General features: G+C 46.8%; 1 protein-coding gene across 1 annotated transcript; it reads right to left on the reverse strand.

Moving 5' to 3' along the window:
* Window positions 1-20: 20 nt before the first annotated feature.
* Window positions 21-27,948, reverse strand: ACLY (ATP citrate lyase). Its single transcript, XM_066566796.1, has 28 exons — window positions 27,837-27,948; window positions 22,021-22,190; window positions 20,040-20,162; window positions 19,016-19,078; window positions 17,899-18,089; window positions 16,880-16,959; window positions 16,298-16,428; window positions 14,502-14,620; window positions 13,880-14,016; window positions 13,424-13,485; window positions 13,136-13,253; window positions 11,969-12,123; window positions 11,319-11,409; window positions 8,988-9,129; window positions 6,305-6,473; window positions 5,763-5,867; window positions 5,334-5,530; window positions 5,063-5,144; window positions 4,604-4,714; window positions 3,966-4,093; window positions 3,689-3,782; window positions 3,283-3,437; window positions 2,789-2,939; window positions 2,141-2,284; window positions 1,847-1,960; window positions 1,318-1,400; window positions 1,012-1,088; window positions 21-850 (listed from the first exon to the last, which is right to left on the reverse strand). Exons 2-28 carry the CDS (start codon window positions 22,177-22,179, stop codon window positions 756-758), a joined length of 3,276 nt encoding a protein of 1,091 aa, XP_066422893.1. The 5' UTR covers window positions 22,180-22,190; window positions 27,837-27,948; the 3' UTR covers window positions 21-755.
* Between the last annotated feature and the right edge of the window lie 2 nt (window positions 27,949-27,950).

Raw genomic sequence — 27,950 nt, forward strand, 5'->3', positions numbered from 1 at the left:
AGTCACACATGGAAAAAGAATAAATTAGTAATGTGTATTTATTTGCGTTTGGTTACAGTACACAGACAAGGAGGACACTGAAATTATTACTGAGATATTTTTGCAGCTGCAGATTACATGAGTGACAGTGCACAGAGCAGCAGTCAGAGGAAAGGAGAGGTTGTTTGCATAAATACAGACACTGGAGTACAGGGATTTCACAGTTTTCACAGCAGTATGTTACAACTTTACACTTTAAATTACTACACCAGCTCGAGTAACATTGGTTATACTTTAGCAGTGGTCCCAGGACTCAGGTACAATCAGACCAAGGATAAGAACATGGTAAACAAATTGAAAAACAACAGATGACAAAAAAAAAAAAAAAATCCAGAGTGATGGCTTATTGGAATGACAGGCACGTTCCCCTCATGGGAAAGGTACAGCTTGTTACCAGAGTTCAGTAAGGCATACCTATGAGCCAAACTCTACCCCCCAAACCCTAAATAATCACTTCTGGAAACAAAATGAAATGAGAATAGAAAAAAATAAAAGTGTGAGAGACGGTATTAAATACAGCAGGTAACAGAGGGAATAGCACAAGTTTTGGTTTTATTAGAGTAAGTTTCTATCCTTATAAAACAGTCGCTTTGCACAGTTTGACCAGGCAGCTCGACGTCTCTGTCCCAATAATCATCTTTACACATCACAGTCCCACTGCGGCTGTCCCCTGGCCAGGTTTCTGTCCTGGTGCACCCCAAGGCACCAGCAGCTTCTCACATGGTCATGTGCTCTGGTAGGACGTAGGATATGTCATCCCAAGGGTGACGGTACAGACCCTGCTTCAATCTCTTCTGGTCCAGGTAGTGCCCTGAAAGGAGAGTGGTTTATGTTACAAAATCCCCATCCCTGCTTTAGTCTTTGCCTTGAGTTGGATTTCTGAATCCCCTTGGGTTTCAGGTTTTTCTGGTGTTCCTGAGGCAGGGCAGCCCCAGGAGGAGGGAAGGAGCAGGGAGGATGTGGTAAACTCACCAATGAATCCCATACTCCTGCCCAGCACAAAGATGCCATTGAGAGCTCCTATATCAATATATTCATCTGCTTCTTCCCTGCAAAACAAAGGAAAATGATTCCTTAAACAGATGATTACCAGGAGCCACTCAATCTCAGATGGGCTTATGCTCTAGTGCCAGAAGCCACACAAATTCCCTGGGCAGATTTCTGCCCCCAAAAGCCAAGCCAGGCTGTTTCCTTGCCATGTCATGGAATTCTGCCCCTCAGGAGCTGGCAGTGCAGCTTCATAGGACCATGAAGCAAGAACAGCTTCCCCTCACTCACCGTGTGAAGGAGCCACAATTCCTGAGCACATCAACAAAGGCCACTCCAATAAAGCCATCTACATTCAGGATAAGGTTTGGTTTCTGCAGGAAATAAAACACATGCAATAAAGATGTCAACAGTGCAAATGGTGTTCACCTGGCACCTTCCACTGGTGATTTGAAGGCTGCCTGTAGCTGGGGACACACCAGCCCCGCAGCTTGAGCAAGGGCTACACTTAATGGAAATGCTGGAAAATCAACCCAAAACCCTCCAGGGTCACCTCCCAGAGGTTCCTAGCAGCCAGCAGCCTGGGATTTACACCCAGCAGTGCCACTGTGGCCACAGAGATGATGGTTTGGCTTGTTCAGCATTTTCCTGGTAGCCAAATGCCTTCAGCCTTTTTCAAACTGCAGCTTCAACTCCACCCCAGACACAATCCCCAGCAACAATTTATGGAGCACTGCACTGAAAATACAGCTGAGGCCCAGGCACTTTCCCTGCCATGAGAACCAGAGTGCCCAGAGCATTCAGTGCTGGTGCCCTTCACCTTGGAAGTTGTGATTTTTTCTACTTCGAGCGCGTAGTCCAGCAGCGGAGTGGCAGGGAAGTGCTGCTTCACGTAGTCCTTGAGAATCTGAACTCTCATGTCAGGGTTGTTTATCTGCAAGTTCAGAGCACATTACAGTCAGTGATGTTGCCTCTCACTGATACTCTTTGTAGATTTGGGAGAATTTGGTCAATAGCTGCCTCTGAAACTTGCTAATTTTCTTTTCTTTGTTTTTACTCTTCCCCCACCTGTCCCTAAAACTCCCTCCAGTTTGTCCTAATGCAGTTTTCTTACTGATTTCACTCTGTGTCCAATGCCCATGATCAGCTTCCCTTCTTTCTTCATCTTATTCACAAATTCCATGGGGATAATCCCACTGTCAAAAGCTTTGCTGAACATCTTGGCTGCAGCATCAAGTGCTCCCCCAAACCGGTCACCCTGGGTGCAGAACAAAGGCAATTACATCAAAGGACTCCACAATTAAGATACAAACCCAAGATTATCTCCCCCATCCACCCTCCTGGTCTCTGGAATTCATGACATTAGAGTTGGGCAGGCACCTGAGAGAAAACATTTGCTTATCTCTCACATGAATGCCAATTTGGAGCCAGTGCATTTCTGCTAGAAACAATGTGGGGGAAAAAGAAATTCAGTGTCTGTTTTAGCAAATCTTGTCAGATTTCAGGCACCAGAGTCAACACTGACAGCAATTTGGCTGCAACAAAATATTTCTAGACTCAAAGGAGTCAAACTAGTCCAACTTATTGGAAAAATGAATCAGATTTGAAATACAGAGCACCAAACTGTTAGAGCTGAAATTCAAAGTGTGAGTGGACAGACACCACCATCTGTGACTCTGCAGCCAATCCAAAAATAAATAGTAATAAAACCTAGAAGAGTAATGAGTAACAAAGCTAAACCTTGTGAATATCAGGTACTCACAATTGTAAGAAGGCCTGAAGTGAGGCTTGAAACCAGATCTTTGCCAGCCCTGGCACAGACAATGGTGTTGTGGGCTCCAGACACGGCTGGCCCGTGGTCTGCTGTCACCATCAGGCACATCTCAATGAACTGGCAGGCGTACCTGGGTAACCTGGGCACAGACACCACATCAGTCAGGGACACAACACAAATGCAAATGTTTGTAAAGTCCCCAGCCCCTCCAGAGTTGAGGTGACACAAGTAGTCACAGAGTGTGAATCAGGCCTAGAATACAGAAGTTTCCTCAGTGCACCACAAGACTTGTGGAAAACTTCATCCTGAGATTAAAACACACTGTATGCAACTCAAAATGCTGATATAGTGTCATGGAGGAAATATAGAGATGGCATTCTAGTGAATCTACCTTCACAAAGGAATCCTGGAGTTACTTTTTTAGCTTAAAAGTCCATTAATAAACAAGAAAAACTCCAAAGAATTTGCAAGAACCACCTCACCTCCTCTGAAACCAGAGCAGGCCTAGAACCCCTCCAATTCCCATCTCCTCTTTGAAGACCTCAGTGATGGGCATCCCAGCATAGATCAGCTCCTGGCCTCGCTCGTCACAGATGCTGGTCATGAAGGAAGCAGGTTTGCGGATCAGCCCCAGCTCCTGGAATTGCAGGGCAAAGACAGGATGTTAAACACCCCACTCCAGCAGAGAGGGGCAGCACAAGGCAGAGTGAGCAAACAGCAACACCTCAGGCTTCCCCTTTAGAGCAGCTTCCACAGCCCAAAGATCAGCACAGCTCACAAGTAACGCTACAAAGCACAAGGTATAACCTCAGCACGGCATGCAGAATCACAGCCAATGCCCTGTCTGATTCCAAGAAACCCAAAAGCTGCTAAACCAGCACAGCTCACCCTTGCCCAGGAGTAATCCATTGGCACAGTGGGAGGAGGCACTTCCTCAGCTGGTTCGATCACTCTTTTGGCCACAAGATCCTGGTACACAGACCTAGGGAGAGAATCCATTCAGTAACTTGGGTCCTTCCAAGAGAGGTGATCTAACCTAGGCCTTAAAACCCCACAATAAGTAGAATCTGCTTTCCTTAAGCAGAAATATATTCCCTATCAGGCCAGAATCAGTGTCCTGACAGCTTTTGTCCACTGCTGAAGGTGCCCTGTGAGTGTGACTTACTGAATGACCTCTCCCAGCTCATCAAAGCTCCGGGGAACAAACACTCCAGCTTCCTTTAAGGCTTTGTTCTTTGCTACAGCAGTTTCAGAGGCCTGGTTGGCACAAGCTCCTGCATGGCCAAACTGCACCTACAAACAGGAAAAGAGAGCACTAAGGAATACAGATTGTTACCTGCAGAGAGTGCAACAGAACAGAGCCCTGACTGGGAACACCAGTGGCTGCACATCTGTCTCCTCTGGGCTGCCAAAACTCCTGGTTGCAGTCAGAGCCAACAGGGATGTTCTGAACTGCAATCCCCCCAGGCTCATTCACTTTCTGCCTCCCTAAACTGCCCCACTTCAGAGCTGCTTAACATAGATCTTTGCCATCCAGAAACAGGCAGCTATTGGAATTTGTTGCCTTCCCTGGCATCTTTGGGGTCCCTTCACAAGTAAGCAGAATCCCCATGAAATTTCTAGTGACAGAACTAGAGAAGCACAAGATATCTTTAACTTTATAATTTATATTTAGGAACTTTTGCATATTAAAGTTACTACTGCCAGTTCTGGAAGGTTTAGGTACAATGAGTGAAGTTGTGTTTTATTTCCCATTGTGGATATACTCCTATTTTATGCATTTGCCCCCATTTTTACACATACCTCTGAGGAGAACATGGTGGCACAGGTACCAATGCACCAGCACACCACTGGCTTGGTGATCCGGCCCTCTTTAATACCCCTGCAGATCTTGTACTCTTCTGTGCCTCCAATCTGCAGGGAGAGAGAGATGGTTCCAAGCTGCACTTTTGATAAAACCAGCTCCAAAATATACAAAGACGCATTGCTGCAAGCTTTTCTCCTTTTTCACAGAATAATGGCCAAAGTGTCGGAACAAAACCTCCTGATTTTTCTTTTTCTTTTATTTATTTTAAATAGGGAAGACTATGCTTGCCTGTGGAATACATTCAATTTTTTTTTGATCAAAGCAGCAAGAAATAAAATTTGGAATATTCAAGAACAGTAGAAGCTGCTATTTAAAATCCTTACAACCAGGTCAGATGCTCCCAAGACAAAAGCCACACACAGGTATTTCTCAGAGAGTTAAGTGATCTCACTCACCTCTCCCAGAACTACAATCATCTTCACTCCTGGAGTATCCTGATAACGCAAGACATGATCCATAAAAGTCGAACCAGGATATCTGTGTGCAATCAGGAGAAATGATAGAAATTTATTTCATATACTTTTCTGAAAGAAAAACTAACACCCAACCCGCTCTTCTGCTGCAGTCTGAATCGCGAACAGCAACACTCTTCCTTCTCCAAATTACCAACAATTCCTCTGCTGACCAACTTGAAAACCAGTGCCTGCTGAAGGTGCCAGCTCATACCTGTCTCCTCCAATGGCCACCCCTTCGTAGACCCCGTCAGTGGTGCGGGAGATGATGTTGTTGAGCTCGTTGGACATCCCTCCAGAGCGGGACACGTAGGCCACGCTGCCAGGGCGGTACAGCTTCGATGCCAAGATGTTATCCAGCATGCCTCCTGTGTTGCCTATTTTAAAGCAACCTGGCTTGATCCCACCAACCTGTAAGAGAAAGGTGTAAAGCCCTTGGAAATTGTGAAACTCAGGAACATTTGCGTAAGGCAGCATTTCCATAGAGAAAGAAGGATGGAGGATGGCAAAGACTTTAAGGTGAGAGATTAGCATGCACTTCCTGTGAGTAAAGACAAAGTGGATTGTAGGATGCACTTCATCCATTACAGAAAGCTGATCTGAAGGTTAAGAAAGACAGGAGAAGGTGGCCATCAGTACTTACAGTGGCAGGCCCGATGATGGTGACTCCCTTTTTATCAGCTGTCTTGATCAGTTTGCGTGTCAGGGCCTCCGGAATGCCCTCGGCAATAATGGCAATGGTGCGGATCTGCCAATGGTGGGAGAAAGAAAATCATTGATACCCCACAGAGCTGCCCCCGGTCAGGCCCCTGGGAGGTCACTCTGTGCATTCTCATCCAGGAAGGCCCCAATGCATGAATCTGCAGGCTGCCATGATCTTCACAACAGGCTCAATGCTCTGCTCAAGGGATTTTCTCCCCCTTGCACATCAGAGCAGCACTGAAGTCGTTACTGCTAACCAAGAAGCACCAAGATGCTCTTAAACAAATTGCAAGTCCAGCATTAGGATTTGCCAGGGATCCCCAGCATCCTCTTTACATTCTGTAAAGGGTTAGAATTGGGGGTTATCTGCTAACTCAGAAAACCAAGACAATTTGCTAATGCCACCATGGTTTAAGAAACACCAGTACCCTGCTGACAGGGTCATCCTTCTTCATTTGGGCTTCTTCTGGATCCTGCACTCACCTGAGGATAATTCATGGTTTCAACAGTGCTGTCATAGGCAGAGCGCAGGGATGCAAAGTTGATGAGAACATCCACCTCTGGGTGCTTCCTCATGGCATCTGACATGTTCTTGTAGACTGGGATCAGGATTTCCTTGTGGCCCCAGTAGAACTTCTGCCTGTGGTCACCACTGTGGGAGAGAAGATGGGAAAGCCCTGACCTGAAGGCTGCTGGAAAGGCAAAGGGACACAGTGCATGCAGACAGAGGAGTTTACAAACCCCATATTCTCAGTCCCTGAGACTGACTGAGACACTCACGAGCACGTGAGCGTGTCTGGGGAGGGACCATATGACAGCAGAAGGTTCTTCAGAGAATAGGACAGAGCAGCATATGGAAGGAGACGGGCTAATGGGGACAGAGGCATCCAGCAAGATGAGTAAGCTCTCCCACAGTGAAGTTACCAGAGCCTTAACTCTACTCCAAGCTGGAAGACAGAATGAGGCACAGAAAGAGTAATGAATGAGAGGCGTGCAAAGCTGTGTCACTGGGCTGGGGCTAACGCTGGACTGAGGGAACAGCAAACCAGTATCTGTGGTGAACAGCCAGGACAGCCATGGGAGGGCCAGTCAGCTTCCCAGTCCTGCTACAGGGGGATTCTGTGTCATGGACATATTTTATGAAAAATCCTTTTGCTAGGATCTTTTCTCCTGAGAAGCTGAGAGGTCTCAGAAATGAAATGGAAACAATAATTATCTGCTGCTGTGGAATGCAACAGGTGCATCTTTGATTGGTCTCATGTGGTTGTTTTTAATTAATGGCCAATCACAGTCCGGCTGTCTCAGACTCTCTGGTCAGTCACAAGATTTTATCATCATTCCATTCCTTTCAAGTCTTCTGATGAAATCCTTTCTTCTATTATTTTAGTATAGTTTTAATATATCATTTTCTTTTAATATAATATGTATCATAAAATAATAAATCAGCCTTCTGAAACATGGAGTCAAGATTCTCATCTCTACCCTTGTCCTGGGACCCCTGCAAATTCAACAATTCTGCCCATCCCACAGGCACTGGAGGGGCAGCACCTGGGAAGGTTTCACTGTTGGTATTTGTACACAGTAGATGCTCTAACTGGAAGTGCAGTGAAGCCTGACTGAGCAGTTATTTGAGTGTGTGGATACTGGCTGTGCTCCCATACCAATACATTCGTGGCAGAACATTCCAGGTTTTGCCAGCCTGGCTCCCTCCAAAAGGTCAAGCAGAATCAGATAATTACAGGTAGCCTGTAACTCCAATCCCTATTGCTTTTTCCTCCTTAATCAAGTGCAGCACTGCCAGAGGCTGCCACTCACATATGGACATGGCTGTGCCTGCACTCAGCACCCTGAGGTTTGCACTTGCTGAGAAGTTATTACAGAGCTGCAATTACCATCAGAGCTGCAGAATAGCAGTACAAGGGCTTAATTGTCAAGAGGAGAAATTCTCTGCAGGACAGAGGCTGATTAGACACCAGCTCTCCAGGATGTCTGTAAATACCACAGGAATGAACCAAAGCTCCTGCCTGGCTCTGGGCTCCCACATCACTGTTCTGGAAGCAACAGCTGCTGTTTCCCTTCTCCCTGCCTGCCCTGTCCCACAGGGAGACCCCCACACTGAGGAGGAACAGTAAAACAGCTCATGCACACCCAATAGCCCTTCTCATGCCTGTAGGGATGGGTAAAAGAGGGTGAACACCACAAGGGAACTCCCTATCCCACCAAAGGATCCACAGGCTTCCTGCCTGCTAGGAAATCCCTGCTGCTATTGGAAAGAGTATGAAAAAGATTTTATTTTTTTTAAATTTTGTTTGGCTTTGGTTTGTCAGCAGAGCTGCTATGATTCAGGATAATATTTGGAGGGGTAATTCCTGCTGCTGCAGGCACAAATCAAGGTGTCTTGGACAAGCACACAGCCAAGAGCAGGTGAGAGGAAGAAGCCTTACACAGCCTGCCTGCCTTTGCTGAGCCAGAGGGCTGGAAAGAAAGCCCAGGCAGCCAAACCTTGTCACTGTCACATTTTCTGAAAAATCCCTACACCAGAATTTCTTCTCCTGGGAAGCTGAGAAGCCTCAGAGAAAAAAAACAATATTATCTCATTTGCTTCTCCCTGTTTTGCTGCTTTGGAATTGTTTACCAACAGGTGCATGTTTGATGGTTTCATGTGAATTGTTTTTACTTAATGACCAATCACCATCAGCTGTGTCAGACTGAGGAGTCAGTCACAAGTTTTTCATTATGATTCTTGTTAAGCCTCTGGCTGTATCCTTCCTCTATTCTTTAGTATAGTTTAGTATAGCAGTCTCTAATATAATAACATAAAATAATAAATTAGCCTTCTAAGAACACGGAGTCAGATTCACTCATCTCTCACCTCATCCTGGGGACCCTGCTGATACCACAGACATCCACAGACATCTTTTAGAAAGTGGAACTTCAGTTCTGTGGTGAACACTAAGCTGTTTCAACAGCACAGCCCAAAATCAATGGTTGAAGAAAGCAGCCTACAATGCCAACCCAGGGGTGGAAGGGAGCAGAGGAGAAGGTGTTCCAGCAGGGATGGAGACCAGGGCAGAGCCCCACTAAAGAACCACAGAGACTGAGAGAGGAGGAAGGTCACAGAAGAGCTGGAGGGAAATGGAAACGTGACACAGTCACAGGTACTTACGTGAAGGGATAAACCATGGCAGCCACTGAAGGCTCATCCCTGGAGCAAATATAATCAAAGTCCAGCATTCCTTGGACAGCCCTGGTCTGCATCCCCCACACAATGGCCTTGGTGTGACGGCTGAACAGGGTTGTGGCTTTACCTGCTCAGAAAGAGGGGAAAAAAAAATAAAATCAATCTGTCACCATCATATTTTCTGAAAAATCTCTCTGCCTAAGATTTTCTCCTGGGAAGCTGAGAAGCCTCAGAGAAAAATGAAAATAATAATTATCTGATTTGTTTCTCCTGTGTTTTGCTGCTTTGGAATGTGGTTTGAAGATTGTTTATCCAACAGGTAGGTGTTTCATTAATTTCATGTGAATTGTTTTTACTTAATAACCAAGCATGGTCAAGCTGTGTCAAACTAAAGAGAGAGCCACAAGCTTTTTATTAGTATCTTTTAGCCTTCTGTCTGTATCCTTTCTCTATTCTTTAGTATAGTTTAGTATAGTATTCCTTAATATAACATAAATCATAAAATAACAAATTAGCCTTCTAAGAACATAGAGTCAAATTCATCTTTCCCCCCTTCGATGGGGGTCCCTGAAAATACCACACCAATCCAACTTCAAACTCGAGCAAGACACAAACTGCAACTTTGCCAAATGCCTGCTGAGAGGCTCCTGGATGGGTGTATGCCCCCACCTCCAAACTGAACTGCAGTTTGCAGGATGGAGCAGCCACACTGTGCAAATTAAGAAACTGTAGATGGATTCTGAACACAACAGCCAGGTTTTGGGGTTCACTAAATGGGCAAGTGAATCACAGGAGGGAGCTGGTATAGGACAGAAGTAAAAACTGCCTCTGCCTCTTCTCTCATGAGCCTTGCATATTTCTCCCAGTTTTCTTATGCAAAGCTGAAGAGAACTTGGAATTTCATGTATTTATTTGCATGTAGCCCAGTCTGGGTGAACCATGAGAGGCTGGTCAGGGCACCATAGCAGAATAATGGAAAACTTAAAAAACATAAAGGGCAGCAAATGGGGGAACAAAGAAAATAAAGGAGCTCAACATACTTGGGTTTTCTTTTCTGTTTTTTTTTTTTTTTTTTTTTTAATTATCATAATCCAACACAAATTTCATGGCTCCAATAATTTATATCAGAGTTCAGATTCAATGCCACATGACTTGTTATTAGGAAACTGAAAATTCTGTTTATCTTGCAGGTGCTGCAAGGGGGTACCATGAGTGTTCCCAGGAACACCACAATGCAGACCCAGAGAGGCAATGATGTTTGTCCGAGAGCAACAATCCAAGAATTCCCCTTCTGCTGTCCCTCCTCATGATAAGGGAGGTAACTTGAAGCTCTACTTTGCCTCCAGTTCAGCAGTTTATTCTCACACAGCACAGAGCCCAATAGAGTTTTAAAGTCCCTACAAAATAACTTCACTGAGCACAAGCTTTAATGGTTTGCTGGACTGTTAAGGCAACATTTAGTTAATTTGTGACTTTTCTGTACTTTCCAAACCTGATAACCAGCATCCCCTGCACTACTTTGTTTCCCTTTGAAATAAGATACCAGTTACTGGTCACTCCTCCTTTTGGAAAGCAAAGGGAACAAAGCTTTTCACTAAGTGCCTCAGCTGATCTTCTCTGTGGTGGTTGTGCGGGGGAAGGGAAGAAAAAACGAAGTTTGTTTGAGACCTGGCCCTCTCTCCCCCAGAAATAGGAAGTATTTGTGCAGAGGCACTTGGAAAAAAACAGATGAGAAGTCCACATGGTGACAGCTAAAAATGCTGGGCAGGAGGAAAGGACCAGACAACACAGCAAACTTTTGGAGAGATAAAACATCAACAAAACTAAGAACTAAAAAAAGTCAGCTGCCAGCCAGGCCAGGCACATTCAGCAGGTCACACAGGTCCTACCTGAACCAGGTCTCGAGGCTGGGATTGAATCTGTTGGAGAGAGAATCACTCATGCAGAGCAATGACAGAGCTGACTGCTGCCAGCCCACTGGCCAGGCAGCCAGGCAGGTGCTGCAGCACTCCTCCTCTCCTCTCCACAGGGCTTTTGGGTTTGCTCTTGTTAAAAACCAAGAGACTGGAGCCCTCTCACTGCATTTCCTCTTGTTGTGCTGTTCCTGAACATCCCAGATCAGGGCAACTCTGACCTGCTGTGTGTATGAGCTCATGGCACAACTGCTAAACCACTTAACTAAACTCCAGACAAAGACAGGCAGGTACCACAAAACTGCTTCCCTTTACATCCAGGGAAAAAAGCATTTGTCTTATGCCCATCCTGCCTTTGGGAACAGCAGAGCAGTGCCAGCAGCACTCCCAGGGCTGGACTTACCAAGAGGTGCTGTTGGTTTTGCCTTCTTAGCTGGAGCAATGCCATCTGGTTTGGACTCAGAGAAGGAGGCAGTTCTGCTCGGGGCTGGAGTCTGAAAGATTCAGAAGCCAAGTCAGTGAGGGACAGTGCTCCAGGTATGGCCTGGAACACAGAGGAGGAGGTGGCCTCGCTATGGCTACAGTGATCTACTACAAATAAAACCAAAAAAATGAGTTTTCAGTCAAGCAAGAGAAAACTGAATGACCCAGTAGGTTCAACAGTCACACTGCCAGCTTTGAGAGGCCACATTTTGTGCATGAGTGAGACTGGGGTGGCCTCTCCTGATAAACCACACCAGCAGAGCCATGTTTGTTTTCCTAAACCATCCTACAAGTACACTAGTGGCCAAAATGCCTTTCCAGCCTGCCTTTGGGAGGCTCCTGACGCTGTCCCCATGGGGAAGGAGCTCACCAAGGGGCTGCTGCTGGTGTTGAGGAGGACGTTGAGAGGCCACATTCTGTACATGAGTGAGACTGGGGTGGCCTCTAAACTGCCCCAGTAGAGCCATGTTTGTTTTCCTAAACCATCCTACAAGTACACTAGTGGCCAAAATGCCTTTCCAGCCTGCCTTTGGGAGGCTCCTGACGCTGTCCCCAAGGGGAGGAGCTCACCGAGGGGCTGCCACTGGCATTGAGCAGGAAGTTGGCAGTGTGGGCTGCAGCTGGAGGCTGGTTGGGGATGGGCCGGTGGCCCAGGGCCATGCCCACGATGGCTGTCATGTGGGTCTCCGTGCCAAACACGTGGATGGGGATCCCCGTGGTCTTCCCTGTGGAAGTACACAAGAGCAGTCAGCATCCTCAGGGGAAAGCTCTTTTCTCCTTGAAGAAGTGTTGAGAGTTTTTCCAGGACAACATGTGCAACATATGCACAATCCAGCCTCATAGAAACTGAGTAAAGTCACAGTGCCCCTGAAGGACACCAAAGGAGAAGAACACGCTCAGAAGCAGACAAGAAAATCACACTGAGACACATGAAGAAGAGAGACTAACTAAAATTAACTAAAATATTAAAATGCGTGTGTAGAAAGATTTAACCAATCATGTATTAGCTTGAGGTGTGAACAAGAGAACAGTATAAATACAGCTTGCTTTTTGCAATAAATTGGCTTCACTTGATCAGATTGATCATGGTGTGATGTCCCATTACTGATCCTCTGCAAGAAAGCTGTGCAAACCCAGGGCACTGGGAATATTTCTCTGTCTGCTCTGGGGTGTCCTGACCCTCAGGGGAGCACTGACTTTGACCCTCATCCATGGAGAAAGTTTCCCAGACTTCAAGATAGACTGGAATCCACAAAAGTGTGAAACAGATTATAGAGAGCAGTGTAGGTGCATCACTTGGTGAGAAATTGAGGTTTTGGGATTTTTAGTGTGCTGTGGATGGAAGCAAGAAGGAGGGCACAGGGTGTTGTCCTGGGTTTCTTCTTCAGGGGTTTGGGTGGCATTTTGTAATTGGGCAGAAAAGTCCACATTGGGATCAGTTATTGGGTTAAAAGGGAAAATAATCTAGGTGTCAGTTCTTAATCGGATAGTTTAGCTTTAAAAGACCTTGGAACAAGAGATTGTTGACCATTTTGTGCCTTCTGATGAAAAGCTGCTGAACTCACAGTGGTGAGACTGTTTTACTGATAAGAAATAATAAACACTTGAGTCTGAACATGAAGCACTGTCTCAAGTGCCTTCAATCCAGACCCAGAGAAACTGAACTGAAACCCCCACAGAAAGCCAGTGGAACAAACAAGATCCAAGAATAAACTTAAGGACGAGCTTGGTCCTTACCAACTTCTCCCATGACACGTAAACCTTCCTGGTAGTTGGGGCCTCCTCTTCGTACAAAGATCCTCACCTCATGCTCCTTCAGAGGGCCTTGGTAATCCTTAATTGCTCTCACAATGCCCTAAAAGAAATACACAGGACTGGTGACCAGGCAGCCACACTTACCCTGTCCCATCATCTCAGAAACTCCTGGAAGAGATGGACTATGAGCCTCAGCCAAGTGTGGAATTGAGAAGAAGGGCTGGAGGATGACAACTGTGTGTTTGCTGATGTTTGAGACTGGTCACTTACTTTAAAGGTGGCTGCTACATTGGTGAAGTTTGCAATGCTGCCTCCAATAATCAGGATCTTCCCTGAGGGAAGAAACACAGGTAAGTAAAGCCATTCCAAGAGCAGAGTACTCCTAGATCAGGAAGCAATTAAGGACATAAAGTCAAACAAAGTTGCAGAGTAACCAGCTGCATTTAGTAGAAAAAAACCCCTAAAGCAGTTGAGTTTAGTAGAGCCTGGAAGATAAGAGCTTTGTACCAAGCAAGAATGTCTGATAAGGATCTCTCAGGCCCCATGAAAAACCACAAGTCCTCTCTTTGAAGCAAGAGCTGACAGAAATCCACCCCTGATTTGTTCAGAAGGCAGAAGTACACTGAAAGCTCTGCCAGGGAAGGCTAAGCATAGTAACAGCGCAGATTTCCCCAGGTTTTTCTGCCAGACAGGTTCACAGCTTTGGAATTGCAGCATCTCCCTTACCTTCTGGGTGCTTCTCTCGGGTCATGAGGGAGAGGATGGTTTTAGCATAGTCGTAGGTCTGCTGCTCACTCGGGGCTCCTGAGTACTCCCCATAGTTTGCCAGCTCATTGACACCCCCCAGGTCACAAATGGTGTCACTAACAATAAAAAAAAAAGGCAGTTATTTAAGAGATTAGTTATAATTGGAGTCACTGTAAAGTTCCTGAAGTATTCCATATTCCTGGGGAAGTGGGACTCTTAACAGAGGGACAGTGCTGTCTGCTGAAAACAAAGCTGCTCTCATCTTGGTGCCAGTTACAATTAATCTTGTCATGCTCCCCAGATGCCAACTCAGTGACCACCACAACAATCACATTACCCTCAACAGCCTTCAGCCAGCTTGTTTCTTTGTCAGTCAGAAAGGAACTGTATGCCTGTAAGAAAACATATCTAACCCTAACCCTTGCAAAATTAAATTCCACAGGTGACACTACGTGAAAAATCTGCACAGCATCTTCATTCTGAACAGATCCCAAACAGTCACAGCACAGAAAAAAAATGGCTTTAGGAGAGCTACTTTCTGCAGCAATTATGTTCTCCCAGCACTTGAAATGCTCCCCCTCTGGAAATTTGCTTCCTTTACCTGTACACCACTGAGGCACCACCACCAGCCACCATGGTCCAGATCCTGCCTTTGGGGTTCAGGATGGTAAGCTTCAGGCTGGCCCCACTCTTGGCATCCAGGTCAGCAATGTAGGCTTCCTGCAGAGAGAGCAGCACAACCTCAGCTTCCTCCTGCATCCCCCTTCTCCATCCCAAGGGCTCACAGTGCTGGGTGCATTTGGACACACAGACAACCACACCTCAGGGACAGCAGAGCTACAAACGCAGCATTTGTCAGGGACAGAGCCCCAGCTCCATCCCTCCACCACACAACAGGCACAAAAATCTGAACACAACTGTAAAGTCTGTTCTGGCCTCGTCCAAGACTGAGATCTGAGGAAATCTAAAAATCATCTCACCCATGGTGACCACTCTGGCTGTGCTGGAGCCAGGAACACAATCACTGAGAGCTGTAATTTGGCTCAACGTGGTGCCCCTGCAGCCCAGCGTGCCAGGCTGCTGAGCAGCACTTCATCAGAGTTCATTAACATTCCCAGCAAAGACTCTGCCATAACAACCTTCCCAGGGACTCAGAGAGGGATGATTCAGAGACAAAATCTGAACTAATCCTTTTAAGAACAAACTGAGTTGAGTGTTGGCATCCAGCAAGCTACATGGAAAGGAACAGCTAAATGGATTTCCTGGCCACAGTACAAAAACCTTCCAACTGAAGCATAATTATAATCATTAAAATGAAAAAGTCAGGACAGAAGTCATTTTGGAGACAGAAGAACAGACCCCTGAAATAAGTAACAGAATAATTAAGGAGAGAGCTCTACTTCCAACAGCCTCTGAAGCTGCTGAGACCTGTCTGGAGCAGTGCTTGTGCATCCAGCAGTACAGACCCAGGGAATTTGGGGAGGGAACAGGCACTGCTAGCTTTATAATAAAGTGCTCATTGTAAATTGTCCTCACTTCTTGGAAAAATAGGTGTATTAACATCTTATGACTTGTAAGTTCCAGAAATGGGGATTATTTTCTCTGGGTTCACCCTTGGATGCAGCATGGGCACACAGCTGCTGCTCTGCTCTCAGAACTGTCCCTGAAACACCGAGGAAATGTCAGCTCCCAGTAACCACTGCTCCAAGAGAAAAACAGTGATGCTGAGGGGAGCAACGTGGGCAGGAAGCACAAAAGGAAGCTCTGCACAGGCACAGAGCTCTGGCTCACAGCTGATGGAAGTTAAATATCAGCCCCCATTAAAAAAAGTCAATTCTGAATTAAAGAACTGACCAAACAGAGCTGGGAAGCAACTGCAGTTCAGAGTGTGGTTCTGAGCAGCCCTAGGACTGCAGCTACCCATGCACAGGTTATCATGGACAGCACAGCCAAGGGGCTTGAGACACAGCAACAACACCACTGGAAACAGCAATGCCATGGAGGTGGCAATCACAAATCCTCTGAACAGAGAGAGACATAGAGACATAGCTCCCTCCCAGGATTTTCCTGGGAAGCTGTGAGAAAGCTCACAGAAAGAATTCAAACAATTGTTATCTCAACCTCTGCACCTGGCAGGCAATCTCTGTTTGTCAGAGATGTTTACAAGAAGGAGTTGTCCCTTCTTGACCAATAGGTGAGAGAAGATTCCCAAAGGCCAATCAGGTCTTAGGTCCACCACAGTTTCTATAAGAACTGTGGATTTCTAATAATAAAGTGCCTTTTCATGATGGAGTCTCTGTATCACCTTTGTCTGTCCCTGATGCCCCTTTGGTGATACATGGGCATACAAGCAATGGTAAATCCAGGACACAGTGAAGGAATTCAGCTGTCACTTGCCTCAGGGTAAGCTTCCCTGCCAAAAGGAGGGGGGAACTCCACATCCCCCCACTTCACTTTGCAGATGTAGTCAGCTGTGGCGTCGATCTTCGCAGCCAGATCAAGGATGTAAACACCATCCTTGGTGACCACTGCAGGGAAAACATCACAGTCAGCTCTGGGTTGTACAGAGACACATTACAGATCTACTCCGACAGCTGGTACCACACAGGCATCACTGCAAAACTGGGAGGCTGCTGTTTCCCCTGGCACTGGGCAGTACTGACCAGCCCCAGCAAGTTCCCTGGGGAATTAACCAGTAACTGTGGCCATGGTCCAGGCTCTGTCTCTGTCAGGGGATATTTTGTTCTAAAGTGCAATTTTTATATTCTTCAGTTCTGCCTTGACATTCTCTTCAAGGGAATTTTTCATTTCCTCATTTTTAATTCACTGAATGAACAGCTCAACGACAGATCACTGCCACTTCCATACTTCTGCACGTGGCACCTGCTGCTGTTGTGGATTACAGAACCAAAGGAAGGGATCAAGAACACATTTTAGTAGTTCAGAACAGAAAGTTCTGCTTCCAAAAATATTCATTACCTAATGGATTGATCTCCAGGTATGTAAAATACAGATCTTCATAAAGGTTGAACAGGCCACAGATGAAGCTGGCCAAGATGCTGTAAAAAAAAAAAAAAAATTAACACAAGTTAATGAAAGCAGCCAAATCTAAGTACAGCCTGCTCTGTTCATTGGTATGAGTGGCAATCTACAAATCTACTTGGCATCAATTTCTTTCATTCTCATTCATCTTCTCTGGATGGAGCCTGGGTGATGGATGACTCAAGGGAAGGAAGACCTTGATGACTCATCTTAATTACCCTCCACCAAACTCTGCTGAGGACACAGTTGCTCACAACTCTCAGAGCTGTGCAGTCTGATTTATCTCCCTACAAGACAGAAGCACATCTTTGCCTCTCTGCTGACACCCATCTTTGTCAGGTCTGAGCTTCCTTAGCTGTGATGGGGAGGAGGCTGCAGTGAACTGGTGGAGTGACAGGCTCCTTCACCCTTCAGTACTGCACTATGTCAGCAAGGATTAAACTGTGTTTGGAAAAATCATGACTCACATTAGGCTAACTAGGTATGGGCATCTAATTGAGGGAGATGTAGAAGCCTTGAGATCTGCAGATCAGCCTGCAGAAGGAAGAATAGGAGAATAACTTTGGAGATCAGGCCAGAGCAAGAGAAAGGGATATTCTGAATTAGCAGTCAGAGCCACATCTCATCAGCAGTTCACTAAACAAAAGAAACTTCTATGCTGGCACAAAGGATCAGAATTCAGCACATGTCTCCAGTCTCAGGTTGAGACCTAAGCAGGCTGACAAGTGCTGCTGCCAAGTAAAGGCTCAGCACTAGGAAACCTTATTTTTGGGTTTTACAGGCAGCTGAGATAAGGTCAGAGAGCTTGGATTCAGGATGCATGGCATATTCTGGAGACCAGCAAGAGGGCAGGAGTGTGAGCTGCAGGGTTAAGAAAAACAGAAGGATGTGGCACTGAGATAAAAGAGGGCAGCTGCTGCACGGCTGCTCCTACCCAGAACTGCATCTCTACTTACTCCTTCTTGTCAGCTGGTGCATGCTGCAGGAGATGCTTCTTCACATCTGATTCACTGAGCTTCTCATCCACTGCCACGAGCAGCTTCTGAGCCTTGGCATCCACATCTCCCACATCCACACCCCCTTCGTGGTGGAAGAGCACATAGTCCCCCTCACGGGCAGCATAGATGCACACATAGAACTCTTCCTCCTGTGCCACACAGCAGGGACAAGCATTTAGCAGTGACATCCAGAGGCTTTTGTGCCAATGTTGGGATTGATTCACTGAGCCCAAAGTCAAGCTTCCCAAGTGTAGCCCCACATTTCCCTTCACAGAGAAAAGCAAGGCACAATTCTCCCCAAGAATATTTCTGGGTTTCATATTCTCTGAACGTCAGAGAAAGGAGAAACAATTCTTATCATTTGCTGTGCTTGTGTTTGTGCCAAAGTAGAATGCAATGTGGAGATTGTTTACTCACAGTGATGGTGTTTTGTTTCCTTGGCCTGTCAGGGCCAGGTGTGTGTGTGTGTGTCAGGACTGTCACTGACAGCCACGAGATTCTGTGCAGGGTGTGCAGGTTCAGTTTAGATGTAATGTAACATAGTATAATATAGAATAAAGTAATTAATTAGCCTTCTGATATCAATGGAGTCCTCCTCATCATTCCTCCTTTGTCAGGGCCTCTCAGAGCAGCTACACCCAAGGAGCAGCAGTGCTGGAGTGGCCCTGACACTGAGAAGGACTTGCCAGTCATTTTTATTTGGATCAGGAAAATGAAACAGTAATATTATCTCATAATTAACAAAGAGATCTGTGCGCAGAAGTGTCTGGCAGACCCTTCTTCTGTTATAATTGCAGTTTTATTTGTTTTGTAGTGGCCTTGCTATGATGTACTGTCTTAGAAGTTTTCACTGCATTGGCAAACTGATTAAAATGATAAGGAATATGAAGGTGTATGAATTTATTTTCTACTTAAAATTTCAGTGTGGAAATACAGAAGATGTTTTTGCCCGGGGTGTGCAGCAACACTGTCAGCTCAACAGCACACTGCCAAGCTTCTGCTTTCTCCACTGTACCAATCCAGCTAAGCATGAAGCCCAAAGAGATTTAAAAGCCTCCTTTAATGGTGTACTAACCTGTTTGTGAGGGACAAAGGGTTCAATCAGGAAGTTCTTCAGGACTCCCTTGGCATTAGCAATCTGGGGACAGAAAACAAGATAAACACCCATAACCACTTGTCCAGCACATTTGTGACAGCATAAGGAAGGCTTTGAGAATTAATCAGCACTGCTCTAAAATTGATCCCTCTCCACTGTGCCTGGTGGGTAACCACTGCTCCCTGTCCAGCACACATTCAGGATATCTGGTTACAGGAGATGGTCACCTTTCCCATTCCTAACAGGACAGAGGGATATCAGAATTACACCAGGACAGCTGCTCTCCTCTCCTGTCCTGTCCCAGAGCCAGCTCAGCACAGTGAGGCACAAGGCCTTGAGAGGCTCTTGAAGTAGTGGAAAATTCAGAAGTGAGGAATTCCTGAGCTAGTGGCAGGAGCAGAGGCCTCAGAGTAGTGTTCACCCTGAAATGGTATCAGGGAACACAGAAGAGCAAGAAAATCCTTTAGCCTCTTCCTATGAGTCCAGGAACTGTTCTGTGCAGGCACTTTGCTGTTATCCAAACCCAAGAGACACTGGGGGACACTCCCTGCTTCTGAGGACACCAGGAGTCCCAAGTCTGTGGCCCAGACCTTGCTTTTGATATGGCTGTTGTTGTGCTAAAGGAGTAATTTCCACACCCATGGTTTTTCCAACGGGGAGCACTCACAGAGCTGCTCCTGTTGGTTCCCAATTCCTGCTGCACCAGCTCAGAGCCAGAGCCAAATCAATCCCAGCAGGGCCAAAGGCATAAATTCCTTCAGGCAGCACAACTCCATCAGCTCCCAACACACAGCAGCAGGCACGGCAGGCACTTCATTATCATTAGCACTGCACTGTCATTCCCAGGAAAATAAATATTATATGGCAGCACTGAGTTAAAATAAGGGCCTGAAGTAACACTCAATCATCAGCCAAAACACATGAGCTGGCTGCAGGACAGGATTTTATAGCTTTTTCTCCTGTCCTGGGAACAAAAATGAAGCCACTTCTGTGGCTCACTCACCGTGGTTTCCTGGCCCAGGCGCTGCTTGAGCCAAGCCTTGACCTGATCCAGGGTGAGGTTAATCCCAACCAGTCCCAGCTTCCCACGTCTCTTAATGAGCTGATCTGGCTTCACCACCAAACGCTGCAGAGGTTGGGCAAGAGAGTTAAAGGAAGAAGCATTAGAAAGTGACTTTGGTCCAGGGTTCTCTGCAAATAGTGAAGTAAAAACTTAAATCAGCTCTGCACAGCACCCATCCTTGTAAAATTCCCTTAATCTTGGCAAATCCAGCTGCTGGTACAATATGCCTGCAAAGTTTGGGTTTTCTTATGCTGTACTTTCTGCAAATAGTTAAGTAAAAATTTAAATCAGTTCTGCACAGCACCCATCCTTGTAAAATTCCTTTAATCTTGGCAATATCTGGTACAATATGCCTGCAAAGTTTGGGTTTTCTTATGCTGTACTTTGAGAAAAGCTGCCTTGTTTCTACTTAGCTGTAAGACATCAGAGGCTGAGGGTGACAGCTTGTTCTTTTTTTTGATGAAAAGCCCAATAAAAGTCATGTCAGACACAGACAGTTGCTCACAAAAATTAGAAAAAAAGCTCCTGCTAGAGCCAGGGTCATGCACATTTCAGCCAACTGACTGTGGCTTTGTATAAGATACCCATGGATAGCTGCTCCTGGGTTACACACATCTCTAGCTTGCAAATATCCTTTTAAAGAACCAAACTAGAACTGGCTGTCATTCTCCTGCACCACTGATATGTCTTGGAACTTAAGAGTCAGGACACACTGTGCTGCAGTAAAGGACACTGAGCATGGTCTTGCTGCTGGCCCTGAAGTCCTTTCCAGCCTTACAGAACCTGCCTTAAAGGCCCAAAAACAACCTTGCTCCCTTCTGGCTTCCTGCAAGGCTTTCAGAAGCACTGCTGATCTCCTCCTGCAGTTCATTCAGGCACTTGAGCATGGAACATCTAATTAGTGCAGGCTTTTATCAGTCAGTCAGTCAAAGACTATGAGACATTCGTGTTCTCCAGCCAATGACTTAATTATATTAACCACTGGAAAGGAGCCAGCTTGGACAGCTTAATAAAAAAGAGCTCTGGCTATGTTTTCTCTACAGAAAGTGTGAGGATATGAGATACAGAGATAAATGATTTTGCACTGGAAAATTTAAAAAAGGAAGTTTTCCCTGACATTTTGCTTGGATGCAAGAAAACTAAGCAGTGTCCTAACTTGACATGGGGAGAGTACTCCCTCATTTCAGAGAGCAAAGCTTTGAGAATAGGGACTGACACCTCTGAATCAACCTCCTTTACCTTCTGTGCAGTTATGAGCAACTGCTTCACAGCTATCTCTGCTCCTGTGTTTCAGTCTTACAGGAATAATCAGCCCCCCATGAGGTGATACTGAGCCTTGAAGCAAGATTTGTTTCTTCATCAGGCTTGGGAGCGACTGCAGCAGAGCAGCAGCAGTGACTGGTTATAGGAATGTGCCTCTTGTTGATGGGGTGACAAAACTATCCTTTATCCCCTTTAAAAGGAAATAAGCCCAGAAGTTTCTCTTCTCAATTAGGTGAAAAGGCATTTTATAGGACTTGGAGGACTTCACCTCAAACTTAAGGATAGCTAATTGGACAGGAGCCAAAAAGCCCCACCTGAGCAATTCAGTAGAAAAAGAAGAGAACAAAGAAACTAATGGCTTTTGTGAGGTGTTTTACCAGGAGAGAGAACCTCTTGCACCTGGATTGGTTCTTATCTGTAAAGAGTTTGTTATTTTGCCTTTTATTAAAACCTTTTTTGTTTCCAACACTACCACAGAAGCCATCCTGCTGATGTTATGCCTTCTAAGGTAGCTGAGCTATCCTGGGTGTGAAATAGATCTCCAAAAGCTTATCAGACCTGGCTCAAAGAAAATAATATTCCAAGTGGTCCTTCAGGAAGGGTCTGGAGCAGTGCTCAGGTGCTGCAGGAGGGCAGATCCTGCTGTCCCTGCCCTTACCTCGCTCAGGAGCCAGGGGTGGTCCTGGGTGAGCCGTGCCCAGTCTGTGGCTGCTGTGACCCGGGCATACTTGAAGCGGTTCTGGATGGCAGAGGACGTGCAGATGTACTTGTACAAGAACTCCTTCCCTGTCTGCTCAGAGATGGCTTTGGCTGACATGGCTACTTAGTCTGGATGGGGAAAAAAAAACCCAAAAATCCATCAGGAATAGAGCCCTGCATCACTCAGCTCAACACAAACACAAGGCAAACCAAAGTCTCCCCATTACATGCAAGATCATAAAACTCCCCTGATAAGCAAGAACTACTCACTTTGCTTAAAACTCTTCCCCTGCCATGCACACTATTTTCACCCAGCCCTGTCTGCAGGGAAAGGCAGAGTCCCTGCAGCTTGTCCCAGGCACCACCAAGCCTTTCCCAAAGCCAGAGCCTGGAGCATCCCCTCCCATCCAGGGCAGTGCCCAGCTCTCCCCAGTGTCACAGCACCCCAGGATTGCTCCTGGTGTAACCCACCCACCCCTTTTTCCTGGTGCATTTCCAGGGAGGGATCCCCTCCCTCCTACTCACTTCTCTAAGGCACCCACATTCCCAGCCAAGCCTGACTGTGGGCATGTCAGCAATCCCCATCCCTTTTTCAAAAGGAAAAGGAAACACTGCCAGGATTACCAAAACTAGAACAGGTTTACATCACTGTTTTTTTCTTGTTTCAGAACCAGGTTTCTTGGAAAGAGCTCAACACTAACAGAATAAGATGCTCAAGACAACAATAAAGATTAAGTTTCAACAGCTTGTTTTAGTTTTGGGGTTGGTTTTTTTTTAAGAAAAATTCCAAATTCAGTCCCTTTCCTATGGATGGTTTTCTTCTCTTTTCGAGTATATTCCAAACTGATGTAAGCAAATAATTTCTGGCCTCAAGAGTGCAACTATTCTTTTTGATAAGGTGTCAGAAATCCATTTATTTTTAGCTGCCATAAACACTTATTTAAAAGAATACCTCATCCCAGTGACCCTGTCTGATGTGTCACACATCAGAACTGAGTGCTGTGACCAGCCAGCAGGTTTGGTGTGTCTGGGGGGGTCAGACTGCTGACAGGAAGGCTCAAGCAGCAGCTCCTGCTGCATTTTGAGTGACTGGGGTCATGTCAGTGTTCCCCAAGCACTGCCAGTGTTGTTCTAGACAGTATCTTATCATTTTTATTTTATCTAGAGCCTTCGTTCCCTCATTAGTATCCCAATTTATTAAAAGTTCACCTAAAGGTATACTAGGAGGTATTTTCTTAAGAACTTCCTTCCCTTTTCTCTTCCCTCAAGACAAAAGCACCCTTGGGATGGATTCTGGGAGAGCTGCAAAGCAGAGGGGCACCAAGACAAAAAAAAGAGGAATTCAGATTCCATCTAAACACCTGGACAGCCAAATACTAGAAGTGCTCATTAAGACTACCTGTCCTCAAAAAACACATACCCCACTGCAAACCCACAGAGGGAAACCGTTAACAAATTTCAATTATTTCTTGTGCTGCCCTCTGGGTAATAACCATTAGTAATCAGCTGGGCTTTTCATCCTATAAGCAAACACAGAATAGGCAGCGATTAACTAGGCATAATTAGAAATAAAGAACTCTTCTCCCTAGAGTAGAAAGGAGGAGGTGGGTCCATCCCAACTCCTACTCCATGGTAGGAGGCAGGCTGCATTCCCTGAGCTTCCAAAACCAAAGAGGTCAGGCTGAGTAAGTGCTACTACTGAAAGCTGATAACTGTGCTTAATTTAAGGACCAGCAGTCAACCTTGCCACTGCCATCTTTTCAAATGCAACTCCAGGGTTAAAAATCAACAAAGGCAAAAGACAAAGAACCGCAGGCCCACTTTTTCAAAGAGTTCTGATGTAAAACCTGAACGGGATTGCAGCACAGCTTCCAATTTAATCCCATTTCAAAACAGGATCGGGCAACACTCCTGCAGCACTCCATCTTTCATCAGACTCAACCCCCACTCCTGCCACGAGAAAAATTGTCCCAGTTGAAACAGCCCCTGTTAGTTTAATAGCCCCGAGGTGGTCTGACAAGAGAGGAGCTCTTGTGAGCAGCCAGAGGACACCAAACCCCAAACCAACTCCCAGGCACACACAGACAGCTGCCACAGCACTGCCCAGCCTACAGCTGCACACACACACACCTCATCTGTACTGCAGAGCCCAAAACTTCCCACTGGAATTTAAGCAGAGCTATTTCTGAGAGCAAAACCTGCTCCCACAATATCTGCAGCCACCATTTGTTCTGCCTGAGTGGGAGCTGCAATGTTCCTGCTTGAAACTCCTTTGAAATCCATCAATTCCACAATTTGCTCAGGGCCTGTCCCAGAGAAACAGTGTCACATCTCACTGCAGCAGAAGCAGATGGGTAAAAGAAAATGGCAAACATATTTCTTTAAGAAATTCTTAGTATTTGTCATTTCTCCAGGGTGTCACAGAGCCTCTAAACAGCACTGCAGAATTTCAGCCCACAATGACAAATTAAACCACTCAGGCTGATGCTGGGTATGCCAATGAATACCCTGCAGTTGCAGGACACTGGAGCCAGGCTGTTCCTCAGGTCTTATTAAGAACAATCCTATAAAAAAGCCTTAGTGGGAACAAGTGAAATGCATGGGATTCCTTAAACTTGAGCCATTCCCCTCCCAGAACCATTTCTGGTGTTTTTTATGTTGCTCCATTCTGCTGCTCCCCTGCTTTCCCTCATAACTTCCTCATCTCATTTTTGCAGTAATACTACTGGGGTAAAGAAAGGAAAGTACAGAATTCTTACAATAGCAGTAGAATAATAACATCCTTGTGTCATGGCAACAGAACAGCAGGAATGAGGCTGCTCCGACCTTATCTGCCTGAGTTTCACATTTCCTAAATATTAGCAAGTCTTTAATCACACCCCTCACTCAGTTTTTCCACTGTTCTAACCCTGCCTTTCTCGTGGGACAGAGAGCACAAAGCAATTGCTTCAGTCTGCTGAACTGTTAAGCTAAGAGAGATCAGCAGGAAAAATAATCCATAGGGCATCAGCAATTCCTGGCTGTGTGTGCTTGTGCAGGTCCATCAGAGCAGGTTCATTAACTCACTGCATCTGTTCTGCTAACACCAAACAGAACAGGGCACAGGCTCGTGTCACTACACAGGAACTGAGTCTCCCCAGTTCCCCAGGAATGAGACAGGTTCAAACTCTCACCTGTCAGAATTAATCTTATTTTCAGTCATGTTCAGCACCTGCAGTGATGGGGAGAGCAGAGGCTGCACCTCTGGAGGTAAACTCATGGATAAATATCCTTTTCTCTGCCCAAAACACAAGCTGTGGGATAACAACGTTCTCTTCCACTGCTCTATTCAGCATTCATCAGCCAAGACTGAGCTGCAGTTTTCTCAGCATTTCAAGCCCCAGACCTTGCACCCACCACACACAAGGGCAGATTCATGTCAGCAGGACAAGTGCCACAGATTTCCATGAATTATTGTGTTCATTTAGTGAGGCTCCAACACCAACAGCTTCCCTGCAACACCTTGGAGACCTTTCTCTCATCACCCATACACACTGATTCAAAAAGAGCTGAATTCCAGCCTTTGCTAGCAAGTAAGAGACATGGATTAGATCATATTTTCAGGAGCTCAGCAACACTTATTCCCTCAAAACATCACCTGTCAAATACATACAAATAAGTTGATGCTTGAGGAGAGTTTCCTGAGTGTATTGACAGAAAAATCAGCGGGATGGTGGCAAGGCAGGCAAGAGTCCTCGAGCTGGCTGTTGTGTTTGCTGTGACACAACTGATATATCTGCCCCAATATATCAGCAACCAGCTGAAGGGTGCACCCAAAAAATCCAAAGGAAACACAGATGGAGAAACAGGGAGGCATTCCTGACACAGAACTCAGGGGGAGTCTCCCTGACTCCCAGGAGATCAGTGATGTGGCACTGCTCAGTGTGACACAGTTTGCTTTGCGAGGGGAGAAAAACCATTACAGACATTGATTTAGTTTGTTTTTCTTCTAACCAGAAGAGGTGTAACTCAGCTTCACCAATCTGTGTTCACACATGGAATTCTCTGAGATCTGGATGGGTACTGAGCTCCAGTTGTACCAGAACAACACTTCAGGCCAGGAGGAAAGGACTCCCTCTGCAGTGAGGGCTCGACGCCCACTCTCCCAAGAACTGTGTCAACAAACCCACACCATAAAGCAGCCTCTCCCCTCCGTTCTGGGTAATTTATTAACACAGTTCAAGCCAAGCCAGTATTTTCAGCCCGTGGCAGCATGAAAAGTTACATCAGCTCCCACCTGGCAGACCCGTGTGTTTCATCAGAGGATGGTGAGGGCTCAGAGCTGCAGCCAACGTGAGGTCATGGTCCCCCAGCTGGGGTTGGGAAATGCTGTGTGGGGTGATGCAAACAGGTGCTGCATGCCCAGCTCTGGGGGAGGCTCCTCCACACACAGAACCTCTGAGAGAAACACGGCAGCCAGGCAGGAGCAGGGACCATGGACTGGTTACATGTGGCTAACAGAGACCGGGTGGGCACCCAGTGCCACAGGGGGGGGAATTTGGGAATCCTGCCATTAAAGAACATCTTATTCTGCAGCCTTAGGGCTCCTTAACAAGCTTATTCCTTAAATTACCTGCACAGTGTAGAGCAATAAAGGGCTCCCTAGCCACCGTGGCTGGGCAGGACTTTCTAACTGTGGCTGTCCTTGCTTGGGAACCACTTCAGGCAGTGCTGGAATAGCCCTGAGACCTGGAGAGAGCTGCAGAGTCTCACATGCAGGACACCCAGCGGGGTCTGGGTAGCAGCACTGGAAACCACACTTCACAAACCCTGTCAGAGGGGGCTGGTGGGGATCTCATTAAACCAGCCCTGTGATTAGTGCACTCTGAAGTATGGAATTCATACACCCAGCTGTGACCAGCTACCCAGCAGGGAATCTGGGGGCTCTGCAGCCCCAGCATTTCCAGAGCTGATTTCCAGAGCTCCAAACCCACTTAGGGATCAGAAAGAGCACAGACACCTACGAACAGGACAGCCAGGGTGCAGCTCAGCTTTCAGCCTGCAGACAACAAACTGATCAACAGAGAGAGAAGGGAGAGTCGCAGAGCAGGATGAGAATTTCGAAAGCAGCAAGACAAACAGGAGGTGTTTGCAAGCAGCAAACAGGACAGCTGGAACACAGCCGGCTGTCCTGGGGAGGGAGCGACACAAGGGCTGTGCACACACCGCCGCCCGTACGGGAACAGCGCGATCCCCACGCGAGGCTGCTCCTAAAAGAGTACTTTTAATTTCTGACTCCAGCATTTATAGATTTCCAAAAGTGACGGTGGATTGGAAGGTGACAGTGCCACCCTTCCAATGACACCGAAGGGATTTTCCTCATGGCAGGGGAGGAAAGCGCTCTGGCCAAGGTCCTCTTGGACCGGAGTGGGGGGAAATGCACAAAGCCAGACCCTTTCCCAGCCCCGTGCTAATCTCCGCGCTGTCACCACCGCACACCGGCCGTGCCCCGGAGCCGCCCCGGCCACCGCGCCCCGAGCGGGGCATCAGCACGGCTGATGGAGCCCCCACAAGGTCAGGGCCAGCACCGCACACCCTCCACTCGAGCGAGCCCGCGGCGCTCCCTCAGCTTGCGGGCCGCTCCCGGTGCTCGTCCGCCCGTACCGCCAGCCACGGGGGCCGCGGCCGGCCAGAACCAGCGCGGCTCCCGCCTCCTCAGACGCGTGGGCGCCGCCAGCGGAGGGGCCACGCCACGTGCCAGGCGGAGCCCGGCGCCGCAGCCACCCCAGCACTCACCTGGGCCCCGCTCGGCCGCTCCCACCCCGCTCCGCTGCCGCTCCGGCCCCGCTCGCGCCGCCGCCGCCGCCTTTTGTTCGCGGAGCGCGGCCTCCCCGGCCCATCGGGCTACGG

The sequence above is a fragment of the Molothrus aeneus genome, chromosome 28, assembly GCF_037042795.1.
Source record: "Molothrus aeneus isolate 106 chromosome 28, BPBGC_Maene_1.0, whole genome shotgun sequence".
Lineage (NCBI taxonomy): Eukaryota > Metazoa > Chordata > Aves > Passeriformes > Icteridae > Molothrus > Molothrus aeneus.